This window comes from Ipomoea nil, unplaced genomic scaffold (assembly GCF_001879475.1).
Source record: "Ipomoea nil cultivar Tokyo-kokei standard unplaced genomic scaffold, Asagao_1.1 scaffold2845, whole genome shotgun sequence".
Classification (NCBI taxonomy): Eukaryota; Viridiplantae; Streptophyta; class Magnoliopsida; order Solanales; family Convolvulaceae; genus Ipomoea; species Ipomoea nil.
In genome coordinates, this window is record NW_017619273.1 from 6,372,631 (window position 1) to 6,396,910 (window position 24,280).

Consider the following 24,280-nt stretch of genomic DNA (forward strand, 5'->3'; position numbering starts at 1 on the left):
CTCTTACAATATATTGAATGCTGTTTCATAGGGAATGGAATAAGTAAGAAAAATAGAACATGATTTGTATTCTATATTTTGGTTTGCTAAAGAATAGACTTTACAAATGTTATTCTAGTGTTTGGTTAGTTTAAGGAATAGAAATTGAATATGGTTTTAAAAGCAGAACAAATCTTATTTGGATGAACTAAGATCAAATGGATGAATATTTCGGCGATACAATACATGTTAGTGTGTGGTGCATTTATAAGTGCTTTGTGGTGCACTTTTGAGTGATACGTAGTGCAATTATTGTATTACACCACTCAATGGGCCTATTGAACCCACCGCGTTTTTTTTTTTTTTTTTCCTTTTTTTGCAATGCACCACACACTAACACTTAATTCACCACCAAAATATACATGGTGTATAAAATTATAAAAATGTCACCACATTTTTTTTCCTTTTAATCTATTTTCAGCCATCCACTTGGTGGTGAACCACAGAGCATCACGTAATGCACCACAGAGCACTCATGAGTGCATCACTCACTAGCACTTAGTGCACCACCGAAACTTAATATTTGTTTCAGATGCGGCGCTGCTCTCCCATGCAGTCATGCAGACATATCATAATTATATCTTTTTTATTTTGATTTGTTCCGCTTTTAATTATCAACTTTTTAAACCAATCACTTTTCATTCTGATGGATATATTAGCAATGGGCTCGAGGCGAACTGACCGGAGAAGAGTTGGCGCGGCAAGGGGGGGCCCAGAGCGGGTCGACCTCGGTCAAGGTCGACCCGGCTAGAGGTCGGCGTCGACCCCGGTTGGGGGCCGACCTCAGCCAGGGCGACCACGACCCAGGGGCCAGTGGCGGAAGGTGTGCAAGTGGACCTAGTCAAAGGTGATCCAACCGCCCACCCTATTCTCAAGGGGCAGTTGGGCAGAAGCTTAGTATATAAGGAGGCATCCTTGTCTGGTTTAGGGCGGCTAGTACTACTTTGTCTGAATATTACATATTCCTTGTAATTCTCTTACAAAATACTATCAATACGAAAGTTGTCCCCGCGACATATATTCATTGTCTTTTTCTATTTATTCTCTATTTATCGGGTTTAGTAATTCGGGCTACCCCGAATTAATTAAATCCATCACATTCTAAATATCCAAAATTTCATCACTTCGTGAAAATTTTAATAAACTTCGCACATATAAGGGCATCTCAATATTTTGAAATAGATGTGAAACACTTTTAAAAGCAAATGATTAAAATTTAAACAAATATATTGAACCTCGGATTGCAACTATATATTGAACATGAGTTGTCGAGTATAATATGCATGCGCATATCAATCCCATGATACCCCACAAATCCACAACTATCCATTCACCATTCTTTAAAAATATGAATTTTCCCTTTATCAAAACAATGTAAATGAAAAATAAAAAAATAAATAAAAAAAAATAAAAAATAAAAATAAAACTATGTCGTCCATCCCTGCAAGTCAAAGATTTCAAGATAATATGGCATTTCATTTCTTTTTATTTATAAAATACTTTTTATCAAAATGAAAACTTGCAAACTAACAAAAGGACATTTGACCGAGTGATCGAGCGGTCCATTTTTAGGACTTTAATATTATTATTATTATTATTATTATTTAAAATGGAGATAATAGAAAAATCTTACAAAAGGAAGAATGAAGAAAAGAGAGAGATGAAAGAGATAAAATTTTAAATGAGAGGGGTAGATAACGTCATTTTATAACTATAAGGATAAAATAGGAAAAAAATAAGTTCTTTTCATATTTAAAAGACGTTATTGTGGTTGCTCAATTCTTTACTGTTCTAAAAATCAAGAAAAAATGATGTTAAATGATGAAAAGTTATTGTGGTTGCTCAATTCTTTACTTGTTCTAATAATAGAGAATTTAAAATCATAGACACTACCTGAAGAACTAATAAGGATAAAATAAGAAAAATGACTTATTGTGGTTGCTTTTCAATTTTTTACTGTTCTAAAAATCAAGAAAAATGCACTATTGTGGTATAGAAAGTGCGAAAAACAAAGAAGAGAGAAAACAGCCACCCAAGGTTCAGCCTTTAAGCCATAACAAGGAAGAAGGCGAGGGTAAAAGTACAAATTTACCCTTTTCTATTTCAAGCTTATTTGAGTTTCCATCTAACACTTTCACTACCCAAGAGATGAAAATAGCTGTCTTGGTGAATAATTAAGAGACACATCACACATGCAATGACATGTAAATATGTAATTGAGAGAATGAACTTACACTTGCCTAAACAAACCATCTCTAACTTGCACTTCAAATTATAAACACTTCTACTCAATTCTAAACCTTTGGTAAATCAAAGAACACATATATATATGGTAGAACTAGTAGTTATTCCATCCTGTTACAAGCCAAATGCAAAGGCAATGGAGGGTCTGAAAACGAACCATTCAAGATCTCATTAAATACCCATTTGTTAGCTGCTTCGGTGAAGTGAGTCCCGTCCCAACTAACCCGAGCCGATGGATCTTTGCAAGACTTCGCGATCACTATCTCTTTCCCCTTCACAATCTTCTTGCTTCCGCATTTGATTGACCTGTTATAGTTATACTTCCCACCGTGCCCACAACAAGCCAAGAACGGGTTCTCAAACCCTGCCATTCATTACCAAACTCGTGAGTTCCAGGAGTTATGCGCGAGTTAGTTTAATTTGCCAGTTTGTAAGGTGAAAAATTTTCTACCTAGCTTCGTTGCACGAGTGATGAGGGAGTACTTGACAGAGTAAACGTCTACGTATGTGATTGCAGCAGACGGAAGTTCTTTCCTGAGCTTTATCACGGCTTGTTTTAGCCTTAGATTGAAGTACTTTGCAACTTCGTTGAACGGGGTGGCACATCCAAACTTGTCGATTTGAGCTGCTGGGACAAGAAACCGGTCCATAACATATGGTAGGCAACCCGCGGGGCCTGTGTTGTGTATCCAAAACGCCCTTCCTCCCCGCGCATACACATTCTGTTCAAGATGAATTCTTACACTTAGAAAAGTAAAAAACATCGAGAATTTCAAGAATTGATTACTTCTTTACTTGTACCCGAGTTCTTACCTTGATTGCATTGGAGAATTGAGCTACAAGATCAGGAACATATGCCTTGACTTGTTCGGTTGACATGTTGAGTTTGTAGCCAGCTGTGAGATCATTCTGCCCAATATCGAAGGTGTATAATGCTCCAGAAAAGTCATCCTCCTTTGGCAACAAATTCTGGAATATACTCTCTGATATTCACACAAACATCATTCTACACATTAGAACATCAAACCTTAACATACTTCAATTCTTGAATTATTTTGTAGTACCATCATATTATGTACTTGTGATTGAAGAGTGCAATAATGCTATTACAAGCTTTCAAGCCAATGAATATAACAATGCAATTATAATCACTTTATGAACTATCAAAGACCAATTGCAACAACTCTGAATTAACAAGAACTAAATACCCTCAAATACCATCTTATAACACCAAACTCAGCAAAAAAGCTCTAAAAACACCACCATCCTCCATCTTTTCTTTTCGAATGACGAGGGAAATCCACAGCCACTACCCGAAGGTATGTATTGGGTAAACTCGTCTTGTGGTCCTAGTTAGCAAAGGACCACAAAGAGATAAACGAGTCTAGGTTGCTCATAGTTGACCACTCAAACCAAGAAGGCCAATAGGCCACCCCTATGAGTCGAACTTGTAACTTTATGATTATCAAGTCAACAGTTGACCAACATGATAGGGGTTGCCCCACCACCATCCTCCATCTTCCTCATTCTCCCAAAAGGTTGAATCCCCAACCCTATGGGCCCTACACCACGGCCCGACACAATATTTGAGAGAATGTAAATCACAGTGGTTCAATGGCTCATAAACAAAGCCAAATGCCGGTGTGCATAAGGATCTGTACACTTTGGCACCATCCTCCATCTTGGCACTAGGACAGGAAGGCATTAGCATTTTTCTATGATTAATTACCTCTATTTTTAACAAAATTTGCCAAATATAAGCTAAAAGGTTCTGCAGAACTACACTGTAGAATCAAAATTTCAAATTTTATTATGTCAAGTTTCATTTCTCAAGTATCACCTCAACAAAGTTGAGAGATACCAATCAACAATCTTACCAGATTGCTTGAATTCCTGAGATCTTCTCTTGAAGTCTGAGAATTGAACAGACTGAACATCCAATGAGATTGGACTATACCCACTCTGTGAAATGGTCGTGTTCTGAGGCCTGATAGTCGATCCAGCAGTCGCAAAATTTGCCCCATGGCTAAAATTAGAACCCACAGAATCAAGAAACGCATGTAGGCGATTTAACCGCAAGCTTTCAGCTGCAAAAACAAATAAATAAAAGCAATTGAATAATATATCAAGATTCAAGAACCAGTTTAGCCCAGTAAACATCAAGAAACTACTAGATCGGTTAGAGCTTTTTTTTTTTTTCTGTTTTTACCGATGAAATCAACAATGAGGCGGCCGTCGCAAAAACGGCCGGCGGGGGCACCAAAAAATGTTTCCCCATTGGGCGGAGGAGCCTGGCCAAACGCCGCAGAGAGACCGCCGGTGTCGGAGTTGGAGTCGCCGAAGTTGAAAATGGCCGGAAAAGTGCAGCTACTGGAACAAACAACTGTTTTGAATGGGAGTAGTAATGCTATTGAGAGTAGCAAGACAAGAGCTTCATATTTGCAAGAATCCATTGATTAAAGTTCTCTGACAGTATCCATTATTTTATGCTTTTGACATTTTGTACCTACTAAAAATTTTTAAAATTGATGACAACATCATCAGTCCCGTTTTATGTGCCTGGATTAATTAATACACTAAAATTTTTAATTTAATTTTTCATAATATTAAGTTTAATATTACTATATAAAATATATATATTTAAAATTTATAATAAAAGTACTATTAAAAATTAAAAATAAAAAATTTAATATAGTATATTTATATTAAGTACGCTATGTTTTGAGACACTGTTCTCCCTTATTCCATTTCAAAGCTTTTAATATAGTTCAGTTTTTTACCTTTCAAAAAAAACACAAAAAATTAAATTTAAAAATAAATAAAAAATATTTTAAAAAATAAATAAAAAAGAAAGAATTGATTTGACCAAATAGTAAATATGGCATATAAAATGAGACAGAGAGGTATAATGGTTAACCGCATTTAAATTTTCTATTTAAATAAAATTTAAAATTATACAATGAAATTGAAAATTATGTTCACAGTCTTTCAATAAAAAATTGTCCTTTATTTGGAAAATAATTTTCCATTCTCCCAACTTAGTAAAGGAATTTGAAAAACATACTTTTTCATTAATTTTCCAAACAGAAAAACACAAATAATTTTATTTATAATTACCATTATCATTATCTATTACACATATTATAGTAATAAAGGCTTTTTAAAAAAATTATTAATTTTCCAAATAGAAAAGCACAAATAATTTCATTTATAATTACCATTATCATTCTATTTCACTTATCTATTACATATATTACTTACCTATGCACTCACCTACCCATCCCTATTGAACGGGTACAGTAAAATGGAAATTGGGATTGTATAGAGCTTGTTTGGCAATCAGCGATTAGCTTTTTTTTTTTTTTGAATGCAGCGATTAGCTAATTGTACTAGCGGTTAACGAATAGTATATTGTATCAGTGATTTATAAAAAGATGTTTAGTAAAATTAACTGTTTAGATTAGCGGTTAACATTTAAATGACCAAAATGTTTAATAATAATAATAATAATAATAATAATAATAATAATAATAATAATAATAATAATAATAATATTCGATCTAAATATTCTTAAAATATTATAACAAATATATTCCGTACAACACACCGGTAAAAATACTAGTAATAATTTTAAAAAAAAAGATGTGGAATCATTCTGATCTTCACATCGAAAGTTTAAAAAGAAAAAAAAAAAAAAAAAAAAAAAAAAAAAAAAAAAAAAAAAAAAAAACGTTGAGCAACCTTATAAGGGAGATCAATGCCCTTCCGTTTTACCTCTTGTCTATCCCACATCGGATGGGCAAGAGTTGAGAAGTCTGATGCATCTTTATTAAAGAGCCTCAACCAACTTCTTAACAGTATTAATTTTTTTTATATGATGGAGGGTGTTTTTTTTTTTTTTTTTTGTTTTGAAGGGTGTTTTATCCTTTTTCAAAACGTCAACTCCAAACGCAGCTAAATGAAGTGTTTGGAATTTCAACGGTTTGGAGCAAATCGCTACTTCAAACCGCTGAGTTATTAAACGGTTTTTTAGCTTTTTGACTTCGGTCAAAATGTTAAAATGGTAAATTCACCAAAATTTTGGCACAGAATCAGTTATATGCGTCCGAGGAAATGTGCAATTCGCATCCGAAGTTGCTCGGACGCATAGTTGTTGGGTAATATGGTTGTAAAATCCCAAAATAATAATAATCATACGGAAAGATTAATATTATATGGGAAAACAGAAAATTGGGAAGGAAAAGGTTGAGTGTTTGGGTAAAGGTTTAGCACGAGTTCGAACACGAAGTTCTTTTCCTTAAAACCTTATTTGCTACCTCCCACAAGTGCTAGGAGCGTTGTAGCCTAGGTTTCCCAGGATAAAACGTGCTACGATTCCTTGTTTAAGCACCTAAACAAGGAACCCGGCAAACAAAGCAAAGCTGGAACACTGGTTGGCTAAAAGAAGAGAGTAGAGGCAGAGTTTTGAGATGAAAAGCTACTGGAATTCCTTTTGTTTCTCACTGTGTAAAATGCTACTGCTTCTACCTCTCTTTATATAGGGATGTTGGAGTGATAGCATTCAACATGACCATTAAATTGGTGTTAAAACCAATTGTGTAACACCTGTAACGGTCACCACTAAGTAGGATTAAACTCAGAATTTAAAAATTGGAATTAAACAGTATTAATTCCGTAACAGATGAGTTTAATCTTCTGCACTTTCTGGTTTCAGACCGTTACAGGGTTGCAGGTTCACACGAGAGCACACGGACCAGTCAACACGAGAGTACATCTCTCGTGGTCACAGATGCACGAGAGTTGTGCTCTCGGTGCACCACAACCTCTCGTGCTACACACGAGAGTAGGTGCTCTCGGTTCGGTTCTGGCCGAACCAAGTGACCATACCAGATGGAAAATGATACCGAAGTTAGGCATAACTTAGCCCGCAAGGCCAGCCCACGCGAGCTCGGGCTTGATTTCAAGCCTTTTTGATGTCCTCTAGTTGGATTTTGATTTGCACCCCCCCCCCCCCCCCCCCCCCCCCCCCCGCGCGCGCGCGCGAGAGAGAGCCTCTATGCTATACAATTCTACAAGTTTGAAAAGAGCTCATGTATATAAGGGGGGCAAATCTTGTTTCCAAACCAATGTGGGACAAAGTCCTACATTTTCCCTTCATTTCCCAACTTAAATGGGTCTACTTTGATAATCAATATCTCATTCACCCATTATCCGTTTTGAGCGTACAATATATCAATCTCTTCGTCTTACTACGAAGAATCCGAATCCACTTTGACCCGACCCAAATCGGAAGTGGACTCCACAGATAATTGTACCACAAAATAACCACTTAATATGCCATTTTAAGCTAATTTTTCCAACAATAGTAACTATATGCATATGAAGTTGTTTCGTTTTTTTTTTTTAAATACTATATGCGTTTGGATTTCATAAAACCTGGACGAATATAATAATTATATATGTTTTTAAATACAATCTGCGTCCGGAGTAATTATTATTATTTTTTAATTATTTGATTAAATTTCTAATTTTTTTTCGTGTACAAAAATCACACTACCAACACCTGCCACTTCCACTTTACAATTTTTATGCTCTCAACACAATACACATTCAACTAACTTGAATTACTAAAAAACTTCCAACAAAACTAATTCAAAGTAACTTCAACAAAACTAACTCATACATTCAACACTTCAACCAATTAACTAAAATTAAAGTTCATACATTCAACACTTCAATTAAAGTACTCACAACATTCAAACATCAACACTTGAATATCAAATTCATAAACATATCTTCACTAAAATATTTGGCCCAAACCTCAAGAATCTCATCAATTTGCTCTTTTGAGTAAGACTTTGACGCAAATGCCTACAAAAATTTAAATAATCAAATAATTAGTTTTAACATTAATAAAGTATAATTTAAAAGTATTTAGTTTTAATAAATTTTACATACCGTTTTATCAAATTCATAATATAGAGTGTATATCTCAAAAATGTATCTCAATACATAATACCTACACTCCACATAACCCGGTTGCCGAGGACACTACAAAATATGAGTTTTTATGTATATATATTAATAAGTTAAACAATAAAAACACTACTAATAAAATTGTAAAAAAATATTAATACTCTAATTTTGATATATATCTCAATTTCCTTCCAATCAACATTGTTTTTAGCTCTTTTCCCTCGTAAATTCACAACCGATCGAAATAACCTATAATATACACTCATATATATATATATACTAGTTTTTTTACGCGCTTTGCGCGAATGGGATAATGCCCAATGATTATTTTTAAATAAGTATTTCAAAGTATATCAATGCAATATTATATCGGAGATGTTCATGCATATGTAAATAAATATTGAATTTGTTTATTTAAATCGGTAATTCAAAATATATAAATGCAAGATAATATTTATTGAATTTTCTAATCGATATTTGGTAGTGGTAGTTTTACCCTACATGTTTCATGCATTGTGAGATGTGTATGTAGGTTATCATGTGAAAGTATTGAACAAAATATTAATATTTATTATATTTGTATAAAAGACTTAATTGGTAAATAAGTATATATAATGTATTTTGTATTATAACTTTGATATTTAATTACAAGATAATGTAAAAAGAAGATAATGGACAATGCAGTGAATATAATAAATTGATAAATTTGAAAGTAATGAATCTTTGAATTGTAGAAAATAAAGATAATATAACTAATGAAATTATATCTATTTTTAAATTTTTTATAATGAATAATTTTTTTTAAATAAATGCATTATAGACATCTAATTCTAAATTAAATATGTATTATTTTTTGTTGTAGCTACTACTTTATTTAGTTTAATAAGAGTAATAAAGTGGCGTATATACTTTTCATCAACAATAATGCAATCATTGATTTTTTTAAAAAAAATACATACAAAAAATATTAATGCAAAAGTATAATTGAAATATTAACTTTTTTTCTGATCTAAATAATCAAAAGAATATTAAGTTTTTTTCTGATCAAATGATTTTTAAATTTCTTGATTTATAATCTTTGATGCTTAACTTTGAATGTTATATATTTAGTCAGACTAATTATTTGAACAAAGTTTATGTCAAATTTTATATTATATATATTTTATATTTTAAATATATTTTAACATATCCGTAGTATATATGTTTAACAATTATGCCAACTCTAATTGGGATGTGGTTCGAAACTAAGACTTTTCTTATAGAAATTAATGTATAAGTTAAAATAATAGATACTTAACGGAATATTCCGTTACTAAAGTTTATGCTAACGGAATTTAGGTTATTTAAGGGAAGAAAATAATATAATAGAGAGTAAATAAGGAAAATCAATAAAAAATACTAAAATAAAAATAATATGAACCATTCATTTTAAGAAACAATAGTATAATATGAACCATTCATTTTAAGAAACAATAGGACCGACATTTTTTTGTTCCAGTTAAGGGCCTAACATTATTGGCTCTTATTAAAATTGTAGATATATATATATATATATATATATATATATATATATATATATATATATATATATATATATATATATATATATATATATATATATATATATATATATATATATATAGGGTCACGCTCTCATTCGAACGACCGTCCAGGAGAGAAATAAGAACCACTCAGCGTCGTTCACGTGTCCAGATCAACAAATCAGATGTAATTTTAAAAAAACGTCGCGGTGGTATTTTCGTAAATAACTCGAACTTTGGTGCATATAAATGTGTTATAAGAGCAAGTGGCTGGTGTACCTTTGCAAGTAAAAAGTCCAGGTAAAATCACTTACAAGTGCATGTAATTTAACCTTGTTAACATTCATGCACATAGGTGCAACTACTTATAACTATAGGTGCATCTAGTTATACGTTAAGTGCACTTAGTTTTGATGCTCAGTGTAAATTTTACTTGCACATGTAATACATTTTACCTGCACTTGTAATACATTTTACATGCACTGAGGTGCACTATATGAAACTGCTACTTACACTTGTAATACATTTTACTTGCACTTCGATATTCAATTATTTAAGAAAATGCTACCGCATTTTTTTTTTAATAAAAATTAGTGTTTCTTATCCCTTAGATCTGGACACGTGGACGAATTGTATGCGCTCTCACTTGTCTCCTCTATATATATATATATATATATATATATATATATATATATATATATATATATATATATATATATATATATATATATATATATATATATATATATCAACCACAATGGAATTTATAATCCTCCAGATTACAATTCCAACCAACAACTATATATAACAATATATATAGAACAAGGATTCGATGCTTAGAGCATAATCCCAAACCCGAGAAGAAAGGAGATGAAGAAGAGTGTGTTAGTACGAGTCGAACGAAACACTCTTTCCTCTATATTGTACAATTCAATATGCTTTAGAAATACTCTTGTATAAATAGTGGTGCAAATCCACTTCCCAAACTAATTTGGACAAAAGCTACTCCCAACCTTTTCCCTTTATTTTTCCAACTTAATGGGTCTATTTTGAGACTCAATTTCTCATTCACCCATTATCCGTTTTGAGCGTACAATATATATATATATATATATATATATATATATCGAAAAATTCGGATCCACTTTCATTCGACCAAAATCGAAAGTGAACCCCACTAATAATTGTAACACAAAATAACCACTTAAAATACCATTTTAATACTATTTTTCCAACAATTTCTTATCCATCAAATAAGAATACCAAGAAATCAAAGGTCAATCACAATTTAGCAATTTTGTTCCTTCCTATTTCCTAGTCCTAGCGCATCAAAGACTTTGGCCAACTCTTGAAATTGAAAGCCCATAACCAAAATCCTAAAACACAGCTTCAATTCATTCTCAAAAACTTCTGAGATTGCTTCAGTTGAAGTTCCGGCAACACGCCGGCCGGCCTAAAACCTATGGCATGCCATTCTTAGGGGGACCGGAGGGTCGGAGTAGGAGCCGTCGACGATTTTATCGAAAACCCATTTGTTAGCGGCCTCTGTATAGTGTACCCCATCCCAATTGATCCTAACCGATGGATCTCTGCATGCTTTTCCCACCAACACTTCTGTGCCATTCACCATAATTTTCCCTCCACATCCAATATGCATATTGTAGTTATACTTCCCCCCATGTCCACAGCAGGCCTGTAGTGGATGCACAAACCCTGCAATTAAAAACACAAACCACAAAAATGAGACTTACCACTAAAATTGGCAATTTATATGGAGCAATGTGCGCCCAGGCATAAAACGCGCGCATTTCATGTTGACATCACTCCGTCCATCCGAACAGATCAAATTTCATTATGTGTATTCAGTTAAAATTTTATGTGTATTGTGTTATGAGTTTATGTGTATTCAGTTAAGAGTTTATGTGTATTATGTTAACCAAACTCATTATGTGTATTCAATTAAAAGTTTATATCTATTGTGTTATGAGTTTATGTGTATTATGTATTATGTTAGATTATATGTATTCTGTTATGAGTTTATGTGTATTCGAAATAGGTGATTTTTTTTAATAACTTAACAAAACGGCGTCATTTTGAGAAGCGCGGGGCGCAAAGTACAATGTGCGCCCTGGTGCACGGTATAACGATTGACTAAAATTGTAATTTTTCCAAAAATAAATAAAAAGAGTAAGTATAGTATTTATTTACCGTGTTGTTTGGGTCGAGAGATGAGATCATACATGGCTGAATAAACATCAACGTAAGTGAGAGCAGCTTGTGGGAGATCCTGCCGGAGCTGCTGCACCGCCTGCTTTAACCCACCGTTGAAATACTGCGCCACCTCGTTGAACGGAGCGGCGCATCCAGCCTTATCGACCTGCGCCGCCGTTACCGCCAGCCGGTCCATCACGTACGGCAGGCACCCGACGGGACCAGTATTGTGTATCCAGAAATATCTACCCCCTTGTCCATATATATACTGCATTTTTAAACACATAACAAATTGAAACATGTGCTTCATTCCAACTAAAAATTTAATGTGATAGTTGAATTACACATATCTAAAAACATAATAAGTGTGAATGAAAGTTATACCCTTAATATATGTCCGAGTTAATACCCAAAATCGTCCTCGACTATAGTGGTTTTTCTCAATTTCGTCCTAAACGACTTTGGTGGCCTAATATCGTCCCAGACTTTTGTGTTTCGCTCAATTTAGTCCCATACGTTTGTGTTTTTGCTCAATTTAGTCCTTCATTTGTTATTCTGTCCATTTGATGTTAAATAAATAGACAATTCAGTAATTTTAATATTGGCATCTCTTTACTTATAGACATGTGAACTGCGAAATCCTTTTTTTTTTTTTTACGAATTACTCCCAGAATTACTCATAAAACTGCAAATATAAAATTTGATTTGCAGGTCCGGGAGTAATTCTGGGTGTAATTCGTACAAGAAAGATGAATTTCGCACTTCACAAGTTGAAAGTAAAGAGAGATCAATATTGACATTACTGAATTGTCCCTTTATTTAACATCAATTTGACCGAATAAAAAATGGAGGACTAAATGGAGCGAAACACAAAAGTCTGGGACGATATTAGGTTACCAAAGTCGTTTAGGACGAAAATGAGAAAAACCACTATAGTCGAGGACGATTTTGGGTATTAACTCATTTATGTCCGCTTTTTCCGTTAAGTTTTTTTTTGTACATTATGCTATAAAGGTTGTACATTAAAATATTTTGGATAAACATACCCCTACCGTTATCTTTTCCACTATTGTTACCATGCACATGTATCCACCATATATTTTCTTATCTTCTTCATTAATAATAATATATACACATTATATATTTGAGTTATATGTTAATTATTACATAAAATACAAATATCAAATTTATAAAAATGATTTACATTATTATTATTATTGTTTAGAATAATTTAAATATCTAAAATCTAAATAAATTTAAAATTTTAATATAATGTATTAATATTGGGCACCTATTTTTTGCGCATCGCACATAAAAAATACTAGTATGTTTATATAAAAAAAATGGCGGTTTCTTCTTGAATTATATGCTAGTGTTTTTTCTCTAAATTATTCATGTATTCACATTAGCCCTTCTATTATTTTTAAAGTGACATTTTCTCTATTTTATGTTAAATAGACATTTTTACTCTTAAAAAAAAAATATTTCATTTATTTTTGTTCTCCAACAAAGTAGTGCTTATATGTAAAGAGGACCACAAATGAAAAAGAACAGACATCAATCACACCATTTGCAATAATTTGTGGAGAAGAAAAATAAAGAGAAAATCATTGTTTTGGTCCCTCAATTATTTTACAAATGTCAATTTAGTCCCTAATTTTTAATTTGATTGAATTAATTATTCAATTATTTTAAATTTTATCAATTATGTCCCATAGTCATTATTCCGTCAATTAACTGTTAGTTACCAAAACAATGGCAAGGACATTTAATTGACGAAATCTAAAATAATAGGAGGGTTAATTTGACCAAATTAAAAATTAAGAACTAAATTAACAATTACAAAATAATTTAGGGACCAAATAATAATTTTCTTTAAAATAAATAAAATATTTATTTTAAGAGTAAAAATGTCAATTTAATAAAAATGTGGAGAAAATGTTACTTTTAAAATAATGAAGGGATTAATGTGGATATGAATAATTCAGACCAAAAAAACACTAATATATGTAATTCATGGTAAAAAAAAAAGTATCATTTTCTCTTTTATTATATGCTCTCAACCGGGCATGCATTCTATCATCAATGGAAACTTGCTGTATGTATATAACTGAAGTAAAAGAGTTTGGTGATCAATGGATAAGTACCTTAACGACAGTCTTAAACTGATCCAAGACATCAGGAACATAAGCTCTAACTTGGGCGGTGGACATGTTAAGGAAGTAGCCGGCGGTCAAATCATTCTGGCCGATGTCGAAGGTGTACAGAGCTTTGGAGAAATGGTCGGCACTGGGCATCAGTCGTCGGAACACAGCGGCGCCGCCGCCGTGAATAATCTGAGACCTGCGGTGGAAGTCGCTGAACTGGTAAAACTGGACGTTTAAGGAGAAAGGGCTGAAACCGCCTTGGTGGAGGGTGGTGTTCTGAGGCCTCACGGTTGATCCGGCGGTGGCGAAATTGGCTCCGTGCGTGAAGTTGGATCCCAGAGCATCCAGAAAGGCGCTCAGATGTGGCAATCCTAACCTCTCCGCTGAATATTTAGCATACATTTAGAGAGCTTATAGTTTATTTTAAACTACTAATAAGCTATAAACTATGTTTGATAATGTTCTCCAAATAAACTTATATATTTAAATAAGAGTTTAGCTTATTTATGAGCTTATAGTTTATTTTAAGCTACTAATAAGCTTTGATAATGTTCTCCAAATAAACTTATATCTTAAAATAAAAGTTTATTTTAAAATGCAGCGTTTCAAAATAAGCTTCTAGCTTTTTAACTTTTTTTCCATCAATATCCTTATTATTTGGGAACAAAGTAATATAAATGTGGGTGCAATAAATGTCAAGACATTTTATCCATAAATGTTAATTGCACTTTCTGGAATAAAACTCAAGTTTATTAAAGGAAGCAAAAAAAAAAAGATTTTATGATAAACTTGTTCGTTTTGATTCAATCAGAGTGTGTCAAAACTTTCTATTTAAAGTATATAAGCAGACAAGAGAGTTGAGTGTCGGCGGGATCCGTAATCAATAATGCTGAAAAATGAAGCAAAAATTTAACCCTCAAATCGGAAAAATTAATGAACTCTGCATTTACCGATGAAATCAATCTTCAAACGGCCGTCGCAGTAACGTCCGGCAGGGTGATGGAAGTACGTCTCTCCATGCGGCGGCCCCGCCTGACCAAAGGCCGCCGACAAGCCGCCGGTGTCGGAGTTTGAATCGCCGAAGTTGAATATGGCGGGGAAATCGCACGGCGGCGGCGGATTCTTCGCAATGCAGATGGAGATTGGGAGTAGCAGAAGCAGGGCAAGAAGGTATTGAGAATCCATGAAAGGGAAGGTGGGGTAAGATTAGCAAGAGAATGGATAGCAATATATATAGAAAGAAGTGCCAAGCAGTAATAATGCATTATAAGAGATGATTTTTACTTTTTAGCGTGTGTTTAATTTCATCATTCGATTATAATTTTTGTTTCCTTTTTTTGGTAAAATTTTATGACTAAAAAGGTAAATTTTATTTCTCAATTGATCAAATTTCTTTAATTACTATTCCGTATTTTTTTCCCTTAACCACATATCAAGACTATGTGATTTAATGGTACCTGTGTTGGACTTTCATTTAAAAGTTTGTGGGTTTAAGCCTGGCGTTATTAGTTCTTTGTGTTTAATGACTTATTTTTTTAAAAATGTTTTAATTTTTTTTTTTATGCTAGGCTAAAGACTTGAAAACGATCTTTTTCCTTTTTAGTTGATAATTAACAAATTGTATTTTTCGTTTGGTTCATTTTCTTAAAAATAAACATATATTATTTATAATAATAACAACAACAACACTAATAATAATAATAAATAAATAAATAAATAAATGGTTGTGGTGTTGTGGTGTTTAATAATAATACAGAGTAATAATTTGGAAACAAGATTGAAGATATATGAGAGATTGAGCGGTAAGAGGGAGACGAAAAAATAAAGAATACAGCAAATATCTTCTGGCTGTAAGACATTTTCTTTCAAATGGAGTATTTTTTCATAGATATTTTACTTTAACTTTTGTTTTTTGAATAATCAAACATAGAAAAGTCTATATAGGAATCATTTTTCGTGTTTCTAAACGGACCATAAAATTCTTTTCTATTTTAAATATTTTAATAAGATAATAATTTATCTTTTATTCTCAAATTTCAACAAAATGATGAAATTGGTAATGAAAAAGCCAATGGAGTTAAAATATAAAATTAGGCCAAATTATTAATTAAAACTAAATCAGAAAATAATACCATATTCGAAAATTAAATCTAAATGATTTGTCAAAATAAAGGAGAGAGAAAATAATTTTAATCGGTGGGTAAATGATGTCATTTCTTTAAAATAATAAAGATATAAAAAAAAAATTAGAAAGCCACTAGATTATTTTAAGCTACAAGCTTATTTTAGGAACATTATCAAACATAAATAGTTTTTTAAATAATCAAAAGACCAAATTTAGTAGATTTCAATTTAAAAATTGAAAAGTGAACAAATGTAATAATTAAGACACCAAAACTAAAATTAACTTTACCTATTCTGATACCTGCACATGTATATCCAAAATCACAGTTGGATCAAATTCTATCCAAAATTTTCAAAATATCTTTATTACTTGAAATACTATACAGTTTGATAAAATTAAAAAAAAAAAATATTTTGTACATTTTGAATTAAATTTGATGATTTTTAATTTGACAGAATTGATATCTATGATTAAGGTCGGTTTCAAAACATGAAAAAAAAAAAAATTTCAAAAAAATAATTTGTAGAAAAAGGCTCATTTTTCAAAAAATAATTTAATATTTTAATGTTTGGATTAAGGTCATAAAATTAACTGTTTTTTTTTTTGTCAAATTTAAATTTAAGAAATTGCATTTTTTTTTGTTTTTTTTTTTCTAAAAATGGACATATTATTTGCTAAATAATAATAATAATAATAATAATAATAATAATAATAAAGTGATGGTGGTGGTGATGGTAGTGTAGTGGTCTAGTGGTGGTGGTGTGGTGGTCATGATGGTAGTGATGGTGATGGTAATGGTGATTATGGTCGTGGTAATAACAATAATATGGAAACTAGAGAAGATAAACATGAAAAATAACGAATTTGAAAAATGTCTTCCAATTAAAAATTTAGAAAGACATTTTTTTTTGTCAAATTTAATCCCTTTTCTATTGACCATAATAAATATTTTTTTATTAAATTACTTTTTTGAATACTCTAACACATGAAAATCTAAAAAATGACTCTCAAAAATTATTTTTCGGATTTTCAAACGGACCACCCTAAATGGAAAATGTCATTGTTGAGAAATTAAATATTATTATTTTATATTTACAGTTAAGCTTATTAACAAATTGACTCCATGGCCCAATGGATAAGGCGCTGGTCTACGAAACCAGAGATTCTGGGTTCGATCCCCAGTGGAGTCGGTTCACTATTTTTGGTTTCCACTCTCCATTATTTTACACTACTACTTCTCTATTATTATTTGTAATTTTCTTCAATCTCATTGTCATATTATTTTTACTTCTCCGATATTTCATTCTATATACTATTTTCTATGGTCTTTCATTAGTAATAATAATTTTCTCTGATCTTTGATTAGTATATTTTTACCAAAATTAGGAGTACCAAACAATACAAAGCAAGTTTTAAACGAAATTCTCCAAATCAAGCAGTGGGACACCACTAGATATATATAAAATATATACAGATGATTTCATTAGCCATAGATAGACAAAGCATTTCAAGAATGTCTTACCGTACAATGCAGCATTTTAATCTAAGACCGAAACACAACCAAATTTCCAACGTAAACTACTCGGAAAGAATAGAATATGGAACTACGTATACGTAAAACCCAAAAAGAAGACCGCAAGAGCAGATACGGTGTTGTTACATCAGTGTTTCTGACCAATAAGCAAAACCATTCTTCGCCTCTAAGACAGAAGCGAAAGGGTGCAAAATCGGGATTCAAGGCGGCTTCAAGATGTGTCATAATCACCGCGAAGGCAAAGGTGTGCCAGTGTTCAGCCATTCTAGCTTCAATCCTTGCAGTAAAATTAGGATAAATAGCGAGAGGTGGTAAAAATTATTCTGTACTACTTTGTCAGATATTAGAGAAACCACTGCAGCAGAAATTCACCAACTTTGTCAGATATTAGAGAAACCAGTGCAGCTGAGATTCACCATCTGTTACCGGATCTTGACCTGCCAAACGATATGATAAAATAAATTAATGGTTTGTAAGAACTTCACTCAAATCAACAACAGTTTAGAGATAAATAAATGACACTTCCCCGTTATACATAAATGATTACGATGGATACCACTTCTAGACGTTCTGGTGCAATTCTCGTACAGAAAGAATAAAATACAAAATGTGAGATATGGCCCATCCGGCTGTCCCTAAGTTGGAAACATAGCCATGTGCCCAAAGGCAGGCAAAACAGTGTTGCGTGGACCATAACAAAAAGTACATTTTTAATATACTAAAAATACATTATTCGTGTACCGAATGTTCATTATACAAAATAATGTACTTTCAGTACTCAAATAATGTAATTTCCCTGAATACAATGTACATTTTTAATATATTAAAAGTACATTATTTGTGTACTGAATGTACATTATTTGATAGTATGGTCCACACAGCTGTGATAATATAAAGAAGTCCAGCTCCACTATGAAAATTCATGGCAATAGGTAATAGGTTGCAAAAGACATTTTAATATGCAAAAGGCATTTGGGAAATCTGTTAGCAAATATCCTCTTAAGAAAATGTAGTAAACTTCATCAGTTTTTAACGTAGAAAGAAAAATAGTGGCAAAACTGATATTTGCAATGTTGTAAACATTGCTAGGTGCCCATCAGGCATTTGATGGGCGCCTGGCGCCTACATGCACAACTAAAAATAAACTTAGTTCCTTTTTAAAAAATAAAAATAAAAAATTGCATATGGCGGCGTCTTGGTTGTTTCGACTTCTAGTAAGTATTCCTCCCACAAATTCAAAACATAGCACATAATACTCTAAAATATACTCCGTAATACTCTAACCATAACACATACAAACAAAATTTTAGAAAATAATAGCAGCCGCCTAGGGCACCTATACAAAACTATTTTGCATTGTTTTTTTTTTTCTTTTTGGTGATGTGAAGGAGAGTATCTTCCTGTGATTATATCTTTGTTAAGCTTTGTAGATATGTTAAACATACACAACAGGGCACTGCTATATAAAGGGGTTAAATCCCCTGGCGGTGCCTTCAAATAAGGATTACCAATACTTAAAATAAAGACAGCTTTCAGAATGTATTGTTCTCTGTAGTTACTAAGTCCAAAGTTCAACTGCTTGCCTCCTCAAAGCAACTCATTCATCCTACTCTGAAGTATCAAGTGGAATTACTAAGAATTTAAAAAAAAAAAAAAAAAAAAAAAAAAAAAAACCTTCAAGAATGCATAGTTTTCTATATGTACCAAGATCAACTTGCTAGATTCTGAAGTACAGAGGATAATATTTTGTAGTCCCCCCTCCTTATCCCCATTTGTCCTTCAAAATAAAAGGACAGAACAGTCCCAGAGATGCCCCTAGGTTGAACAAAGAAAAAGCATATCCACATAGGATGTGGACCACAACTGGAACTAAAATCAAAATTCTTCACCCATTTTTCAAAAAATGATCCACTTTCTTATTCCACTTTTTGGAAGACTGACATTTACACACACACAAGTAGTTCCACTACAAAGCCAGCCATAATTTGTGTGTTATCATAAATCATAGTAACACTTCTTAGTGTCATTGTTATTTTACAAAATATAGGAGGTACTATATTATTTTCAAACCAAAAAAAAACCTCAAAATCTTGGCAATTAAACATTTAAGATGTTAATCAATTTTTTTTTAAAAAAGAGTGTATTAGAGTTATTAATTAAATACATATACTCCATTCAAACACATATCACATGTACATGGGACTAAAAATTTGAAGTGTATCTCAAGCATGTAGAAAATAATTTTATTTTATTTTTTTAAAAAAGAGCTACTCCGTATATAATATTAAGTGCATCAATAATGTAGTTTCACTCTTTTTCTCCACTAAAGCTAATGTCATAGCGTAAAATATATCTCAATCCTGATGCATAAAATTTGTTGATTATTGGATCATTTTGGTCATTATATCTTGACTAGTTTTACAATCATATTGACTACTTACAAAAAATTTCATAAAATTTTGTCATCTCCATCTATCACATGTTTAGGTCATTCTAGTTTTCTCTAACAACGCATGTGTTTCGGTGTGTGCATATTGGTGTGTGTGGGTGTGGGTGTGTGTGTGTGTGAGAGAGAGAGAGAGAAGTACCTCTCCATGTCCCTGTCGCTAAAAAATCCTCCTCTCTCTCTACCACCTCGAAAAGATCGTCTGTCATCGTGCCTACCACCCTGGTAGGCTCTTCTATCCTCACCTGTTCTACCAGCTTGGAAGGCTCTTCTATCGTCAAATGGCCTTGACAATGCATCTTGTGTACCATACAGCTTAGGCCTCTCCACAAAATCATCAGTTCTGCGTTCATCAAAAGATCCTTGGCCTCCTCGCTGAGAAGGGGATCTCTCAGAAAAGCCAGAAACTCTGCCTGACCCTGAGCCTGGCCTTTCCATGCCTTTCTCACTAAGATGAATTTTGTCCAAGTCTTGGACCAGCACATTCAAGTCCTTTTCTTTTTCATTTATCAGATGATGCAAGCGAGCCTGGTCTTCACCAGAGCTCTGCAGTGCCTCCTTTTTCAAGCTCTCTATTTCTTCTTTCAATTTCTTCTCCTCTTCTGACTCTGGTCTGAAATATTTTACTCCAATTAAACACATCTAGATATAGAGATATTTTATTCATTTTCTTCTTTTATCTTTATTCTCATGAGATGAACTTTGATAGTTAAATCATATAATGAACTTATAATACACCAATGCTCATACAAGCAAATAGCAATTGGTTATACAAATATGCAAATGCATTTGAAAAACAAGTATCATGTCTCATTTGGCAGAAGACAGAACTCATCTAACTGGTGTGATATTGTATGTTGAATATAACTAAGGCCTAATTTGTATAAGATAAAAATACAGGCACAAATAAATTTAAAAAAAAAAAAAAAAAAAAAAAAAAAAAAAAAAAAAAAAAAAAAAAAAAAAACCCTTCATACAACCTATTGTCTATTGATGCATTTCTGTTGAAGTAGATATAATTTCATATTACTCTGAATTGTAGTTATCATTGGAGAAGAATGAACGATTAAAAACCAGACAAGAATACCTCTAATTCTTGCTTCACTACATATACAACTGCATACACAGTTCCACTTCCCTTACTGGATAATAGAAAAGAACAACACTAGGAAAATTACTTTCATTCTATTCATGGCCTATGACACAAATATAGCACAGTCATCCCCATGACAATTACACAGCCAAATACACTCCTGAACCAAAATGCAAGTAGCATGATTCTACTGTAATTCCAAAAAATATAGTAAAGCTGTATTTAGCGAATTATTAATCTTTTATTATTACATGTGATATGCATTACTCTAGAAAGGAAGTGTATGTATTTCATTGTTGCCTTATTATCATTAAGTATTTTATCCAAAGTTGGGGGATAGTAATATACATGCTTCTTTCCCACTTTACTCTTTATATTTGTTCTTAAGACAATAAAATCAGTTGGCCTATATAAAAGACACAATCAATGAAACAGATCTATAAACCAAAGAATTTAATACCTAGAATTATAAGGATGATTTCATCCAAACCATTTGAGCAAGTCAAACTAAATATCCAAACAGTTAGTTGAGACCCATATGCATAAATTAGTCAACAGTTAAGCACATAAAAGGACAAAGCATTATGCAGACAACGACAAACATTCATCAGGCAAACCTCACCTATCAGTTCACAAGACATATTAAAGACATCCATCATGTTCACGCACAGCAAATGTGAGAGGAGATGCAATTTTACTTTTCTGCCCTTGCTTATTTATATAATTTCAATTGTATCATTTATTTGTTTTATATGTATTTTTTTATTTTGTTAAATACTTAAATTTAAAATGTATTATTAAAAATAAATTATATCATTTTAAAGATCCCATTGAGACGATTGAAACAAGACTAATATTAAATATATATTAATTAAAAATTAAAATACATCAAGCATAACAATAACATAATGTTACTAAAAAAAATATTATTTACATCACAAATTATATTTTATATTAAACTAATTAAATTCGAACTAATGAAGTCTTAAAATTTGAGAAACCAAATTATTTTAGTGTAGAACAACATTTGGGGTTTTGGTGTAATGGGTTGCAGATGAATAAAATTTGGTATGAAAATTCCTTTTGATGTGATATTTGGTGGAGATTTTCGGTGTTTTGGTGTAAAATGGGTTGGAGATGCTTTAAGTTATGCAAAGCTAAGTTGATAATTTTAGTTGAGACAAAATTAAAATGCCTTCTTTGTGACATATCCTCTTTCATAGCTTCTATAAAGCACTAGCTCAACTCAACTATGTTCTCAATCCCAGTCATGAAATAGATACAATACACAAAATCAAGACACACAAAACCAGGCAAGAGCTAATACGATGATCACTAACTTCGTTTCACTACACTGCTACCTCTCAGGCCCTTTCCTCTATATAAAATAAATAAATAAACAGCACTAATACTATGCATAGATTTATCAGCATCATCTTCATAAAGCCAAACAATTCTAAATCTCAAGATGGAAAAGGAAAATACAAACCTTTCATTGCATTGATGCTCTGAGACCAAATCAATCTTCCTCCAATCTATGCCCTTCTCCTCGAGCAATACCTCCCTTGGCTTGGCATCACCGAAAGGATTCACCTTTGGTTTTGCCCTCACCGGAGTCACCACCTCCTCTACCATACCCTGCAATCCTTCAGATCGGCCAGACTGTGAGCTTCCAGGCCTACTAGACTGCGCACTCGTTGGTCTACTCACCTCGCTCTCCATATCCATCTTTTTCCAGTCTAAACCTTTCTCCGCCAGCACCTCCTCCCGAGGCCTTGCTGCCCCAAATGGGTTAGGCTTGTTCACCTTCACATTGTCACCTCCCTGTTCGTTCTTGGGCGATTCCAAAACCAATCTCTGAACTCCATCCCGCGACCAGCGATCGGGTTCAGGCCTCGAGTCTCTCATTCCCGAGCCAAAAGTCGAAGATCTGGCGGGCGGTGAAGAAACGGGTTTCTTCGAAGCGCCCCAGTTGTCATCCCCGTCAGCCCTAGATGCTCCACCGCCGCCTCCGAGTGCACCATACTTTGAACGAGCAGGAGCTTGAGTAGGAGCAGAATTGTACGATGGTAAGGGTTTCTTCGCTGAAGCCCAGTTATCAACCTCGTCAGCTCTCGAGGGTTGATCGAAATCTGGAGCCCTAGATTGTGGGCCCTTCCGTTGTTCATTCTCGAATCCCCCGTATTGCCTCCGATCGCCGCCCCAGGAAGCCTCGCCATCGATGTCTCGATCGCGGATCCGACCCGGTGGAGGGCCCATGGACCTGGCCCCATAGTTAGAGAACCCTCCGCCCAGACGTCCTTGTTGCATTTCCTCGGCGGACCGCTCTTTGGGACCCGTAGGGAGCCGGAGCATCTCTTCCGTCGTCAAGCGGCTAGTGGAGCCGTAGCCATGGCCTGAGCCATACGAGCTCTGCATCGTGAACTGCTGCAAGCTCATCTTCGTCTTCTTCTTCTGCTTGGTGCTGGCAGCCTCCTTAAGGCTTGGGTAGTTCTGAGAGTCCCCTGCAGCGGCTGCCGCGGCGGCTGGCTTATTGGCAGCGGCGGCGGCATGTTGTGCAGCTCGCTCGCGCTCCTCCGCTTCCTCTCGCTCGGCTTCAGCAGCCCAGTCGCCGATGTTCCCCCACGGAGATTTCGACATTTCCGAAGATCAAGATCTAAAACGAGAAATGAGAAACTGTCTTTTAAAACGAACACTTATATATAAAAGGTGTTAATTATTATTATTTTTTTGAGTGAATTCCATTTTTGGTCCTACTGTTACAGGGGCGTTTTTAATTTCAGTCCACTTTAAATTTTTTTGCCACTTTACAACCACTGTTATTGAATGTGTTCCACTTTTAGTCCACCGTTAATATTTTCGTCAAGAGGCCGTATAATCAAAGGGTATTTTGGTCTTTTTATGTTTGTCTCTTCTCTTTTAAT

General features: G+C 33.3%; 3 protein-coding genes, 1 long non-coding RNA gene and 1 other non-coding gene across 7 annotated transcripts; 1 reads left to right on the top strand and 4 right to left on the bottom strand.

The window, feature by feature from the left end:
• Window positions 1–2,182: 2,182 nt before the first annotated feature.
• LOC109160338 (GDSL esterase/lipase At3g26430-like) lies at window positions 2,183–4,800 on the bottom strand. 3 transcript variants are annotated; one of them, XM_019308666.1, is made up of 6 exons: window positions 4,493–4,798; window positions 4,161–4,370; window positions 3,097–3,266; window positions 2,735–3,005; window positions 2,368–2,647; window positions 2,183–2,330 (listed from the first exon to the last, which is right to left on the bottom strand). In XM_019308666.1, exons 1-5 carry the CDS (start codon window positions 4,734–4,736, stop codon window positions 2,385–2,387), a joined length of 1,158 nt encoding a protein of 385 aa, XP_019164211.1. In that variant the 5' UTR covers window positions 4,737–4,798; the 3' UTR covers window positions 2,183–2,330; window positions 2,368–2,384. The 3 variants fall into 3 exon arrangements, with proteins under 3 accessions (XP_019164211.1, XP_019164212.1, XP_019164210.1); XM_019308667.1 differs by having other exon boundaries at window positions 2,183–2,647; window positions 4,532–4,800; XM_019308665.1 differs by having other exon boundaries at window positions 2,183–2,647.
• Window positions 4,801–10,984: 6,184 nt separating this feature from the next.
• On the bottom strand, window positions 10,985–15,357 carry LOC109159744 (GDSL esterase/lipase At3g26430-like). Its single transcript, XM_019307857.1, has 4 exons — window positions 15,109–15,357; window positions 14,159–14,541; window positions 12,009–12,279; window positions 10,985–11,513 (listed from the first exon to the last, which is right to left on the bottom strand). Exons 1-4 carry the CDS (start codon window positions 15,341–15,343, stop codon window positions 11,254–11,256), a joined length of 1,149 nt encoding a protein of 382 aa, XP_019163402.1. The 5' UTR covers window positions 15,344–15,357; the 3' UTR covers window positions 10,985–11,253.
• Window positions 15,358–17,400: 2,043 nt separating this feature from the next.
• On the top strand, window positions 17,401–17,473 carry TRNAR-ACG. The gene has a single exon. It is a non-coding gene; the product is annotated as a tRNA-Arg (tRNA).
• A 220-nt stretch (window positions 17,474–17,693) lies between these two features.
• LOC109160275 (eukaryotic translation initiation factor 4B2-like) lies at window positions 17,694–24,041 on the bottom strand. The gene is made up of 3 exons (XM_019308571.1): window positions 22,846–24,041; window positions 20,406–20,876; window positions 17,694–18,254 (listed from the first exon to the last, which is right to left on the bottom strand). The coding sequence occupies exons 1-3, from the start codon at window positions 23,994–23,996 to the stop codon at window positions 18,230–18,232; spliced, it is 1,647 nt and encodes a 548-aa protein (XP_019164116.1). The 5' UTR covers window positions 23,997–24,041; the 3' UTR covers window positions 17,694–18,229.
• Window positions 22,540–22,837, bottom strand: LOC109160276. Its single transcript, XR_002050728.1, has 2 exons — window positions 22,763–22,837; window positions 22,540–22,705 (listed from the first exon to the last, which is right to left on the bottom strand). It is a non-coding gene; the product is annotated as an uncharacterized LOC109160276 (long non-coding RNA).
• Window positions 24,042–24,280: the final 239 nt, after the last annotated feature.

Excerpts from the sequence above, each read along its gene's own strand:
- LOC109160338 (XM_019308666.1), bottom strand. The coding sequence starts at position 4,736 with ATGGATTCTTGCAAATATGAAGCTCTTGTCTTGCTACTCTCAATAGCA. Across the intron at positions 3,267-4,160 it reads TCAGGAATTCAAGCAATCTG|AGAGTATATTCCAGAATTTG; the intron begins GTAAGATTGTTG and ends TGTGAATATCAG. Across the intron at positions 3,006-3,096 it reads AATTCTCCAATGCAATCAAG|AATGTGTATGCGCGGGGAGG; the intron begins GTAAGAACTCGG and ends CATCTTGAACAG.
- LOC109159744 (XM_019307857.1), bottom strand. The coding sequence starts at position 15,343 with ATGGATTCTCAATACCTTCTTGCCCTGCTTCTGCTACTCCCAATCTCC. Across the intron at positions 14,542-15,108 it reads TTTGAAGATTGATTTCATCG|CGGAGAGGTTAGGATTGCCA; the intron begins GTAAATGCAGAG and ends CTAAATATTCAG. Across the intron at positions 12,280-14,158 it reads AGTTTAAGACTGTCGTTAAG|TATATATATGGACAAGGGGG; the intron begins GTACTTATCCAT and ends TTAAAAATGCAG.
- LOC109160275 (XM_019308571.1), bottom strand. The coding sequence starts at position 23,996 with ATGTCGAAATCTCCGTGGGGGAACATCGGCGACTGGGCTGCTGAAGCC. Across the intron at positions 20,877-22,845 it reads GAGCATCAATGCAATGAAAG|ACCAGAGTCAGAAGAGGAGA; the intron begins GTTTGTATTTTC and ends AAAATATTTCAG. Across the intron at positions 18,255-20,405 it reads AGCGACAGGGACATGGAGAG|GTCAAGATCCGGTAACAGAT; the intron begins GTACTTCTCTCT and ends ATCGTTTGGCAG.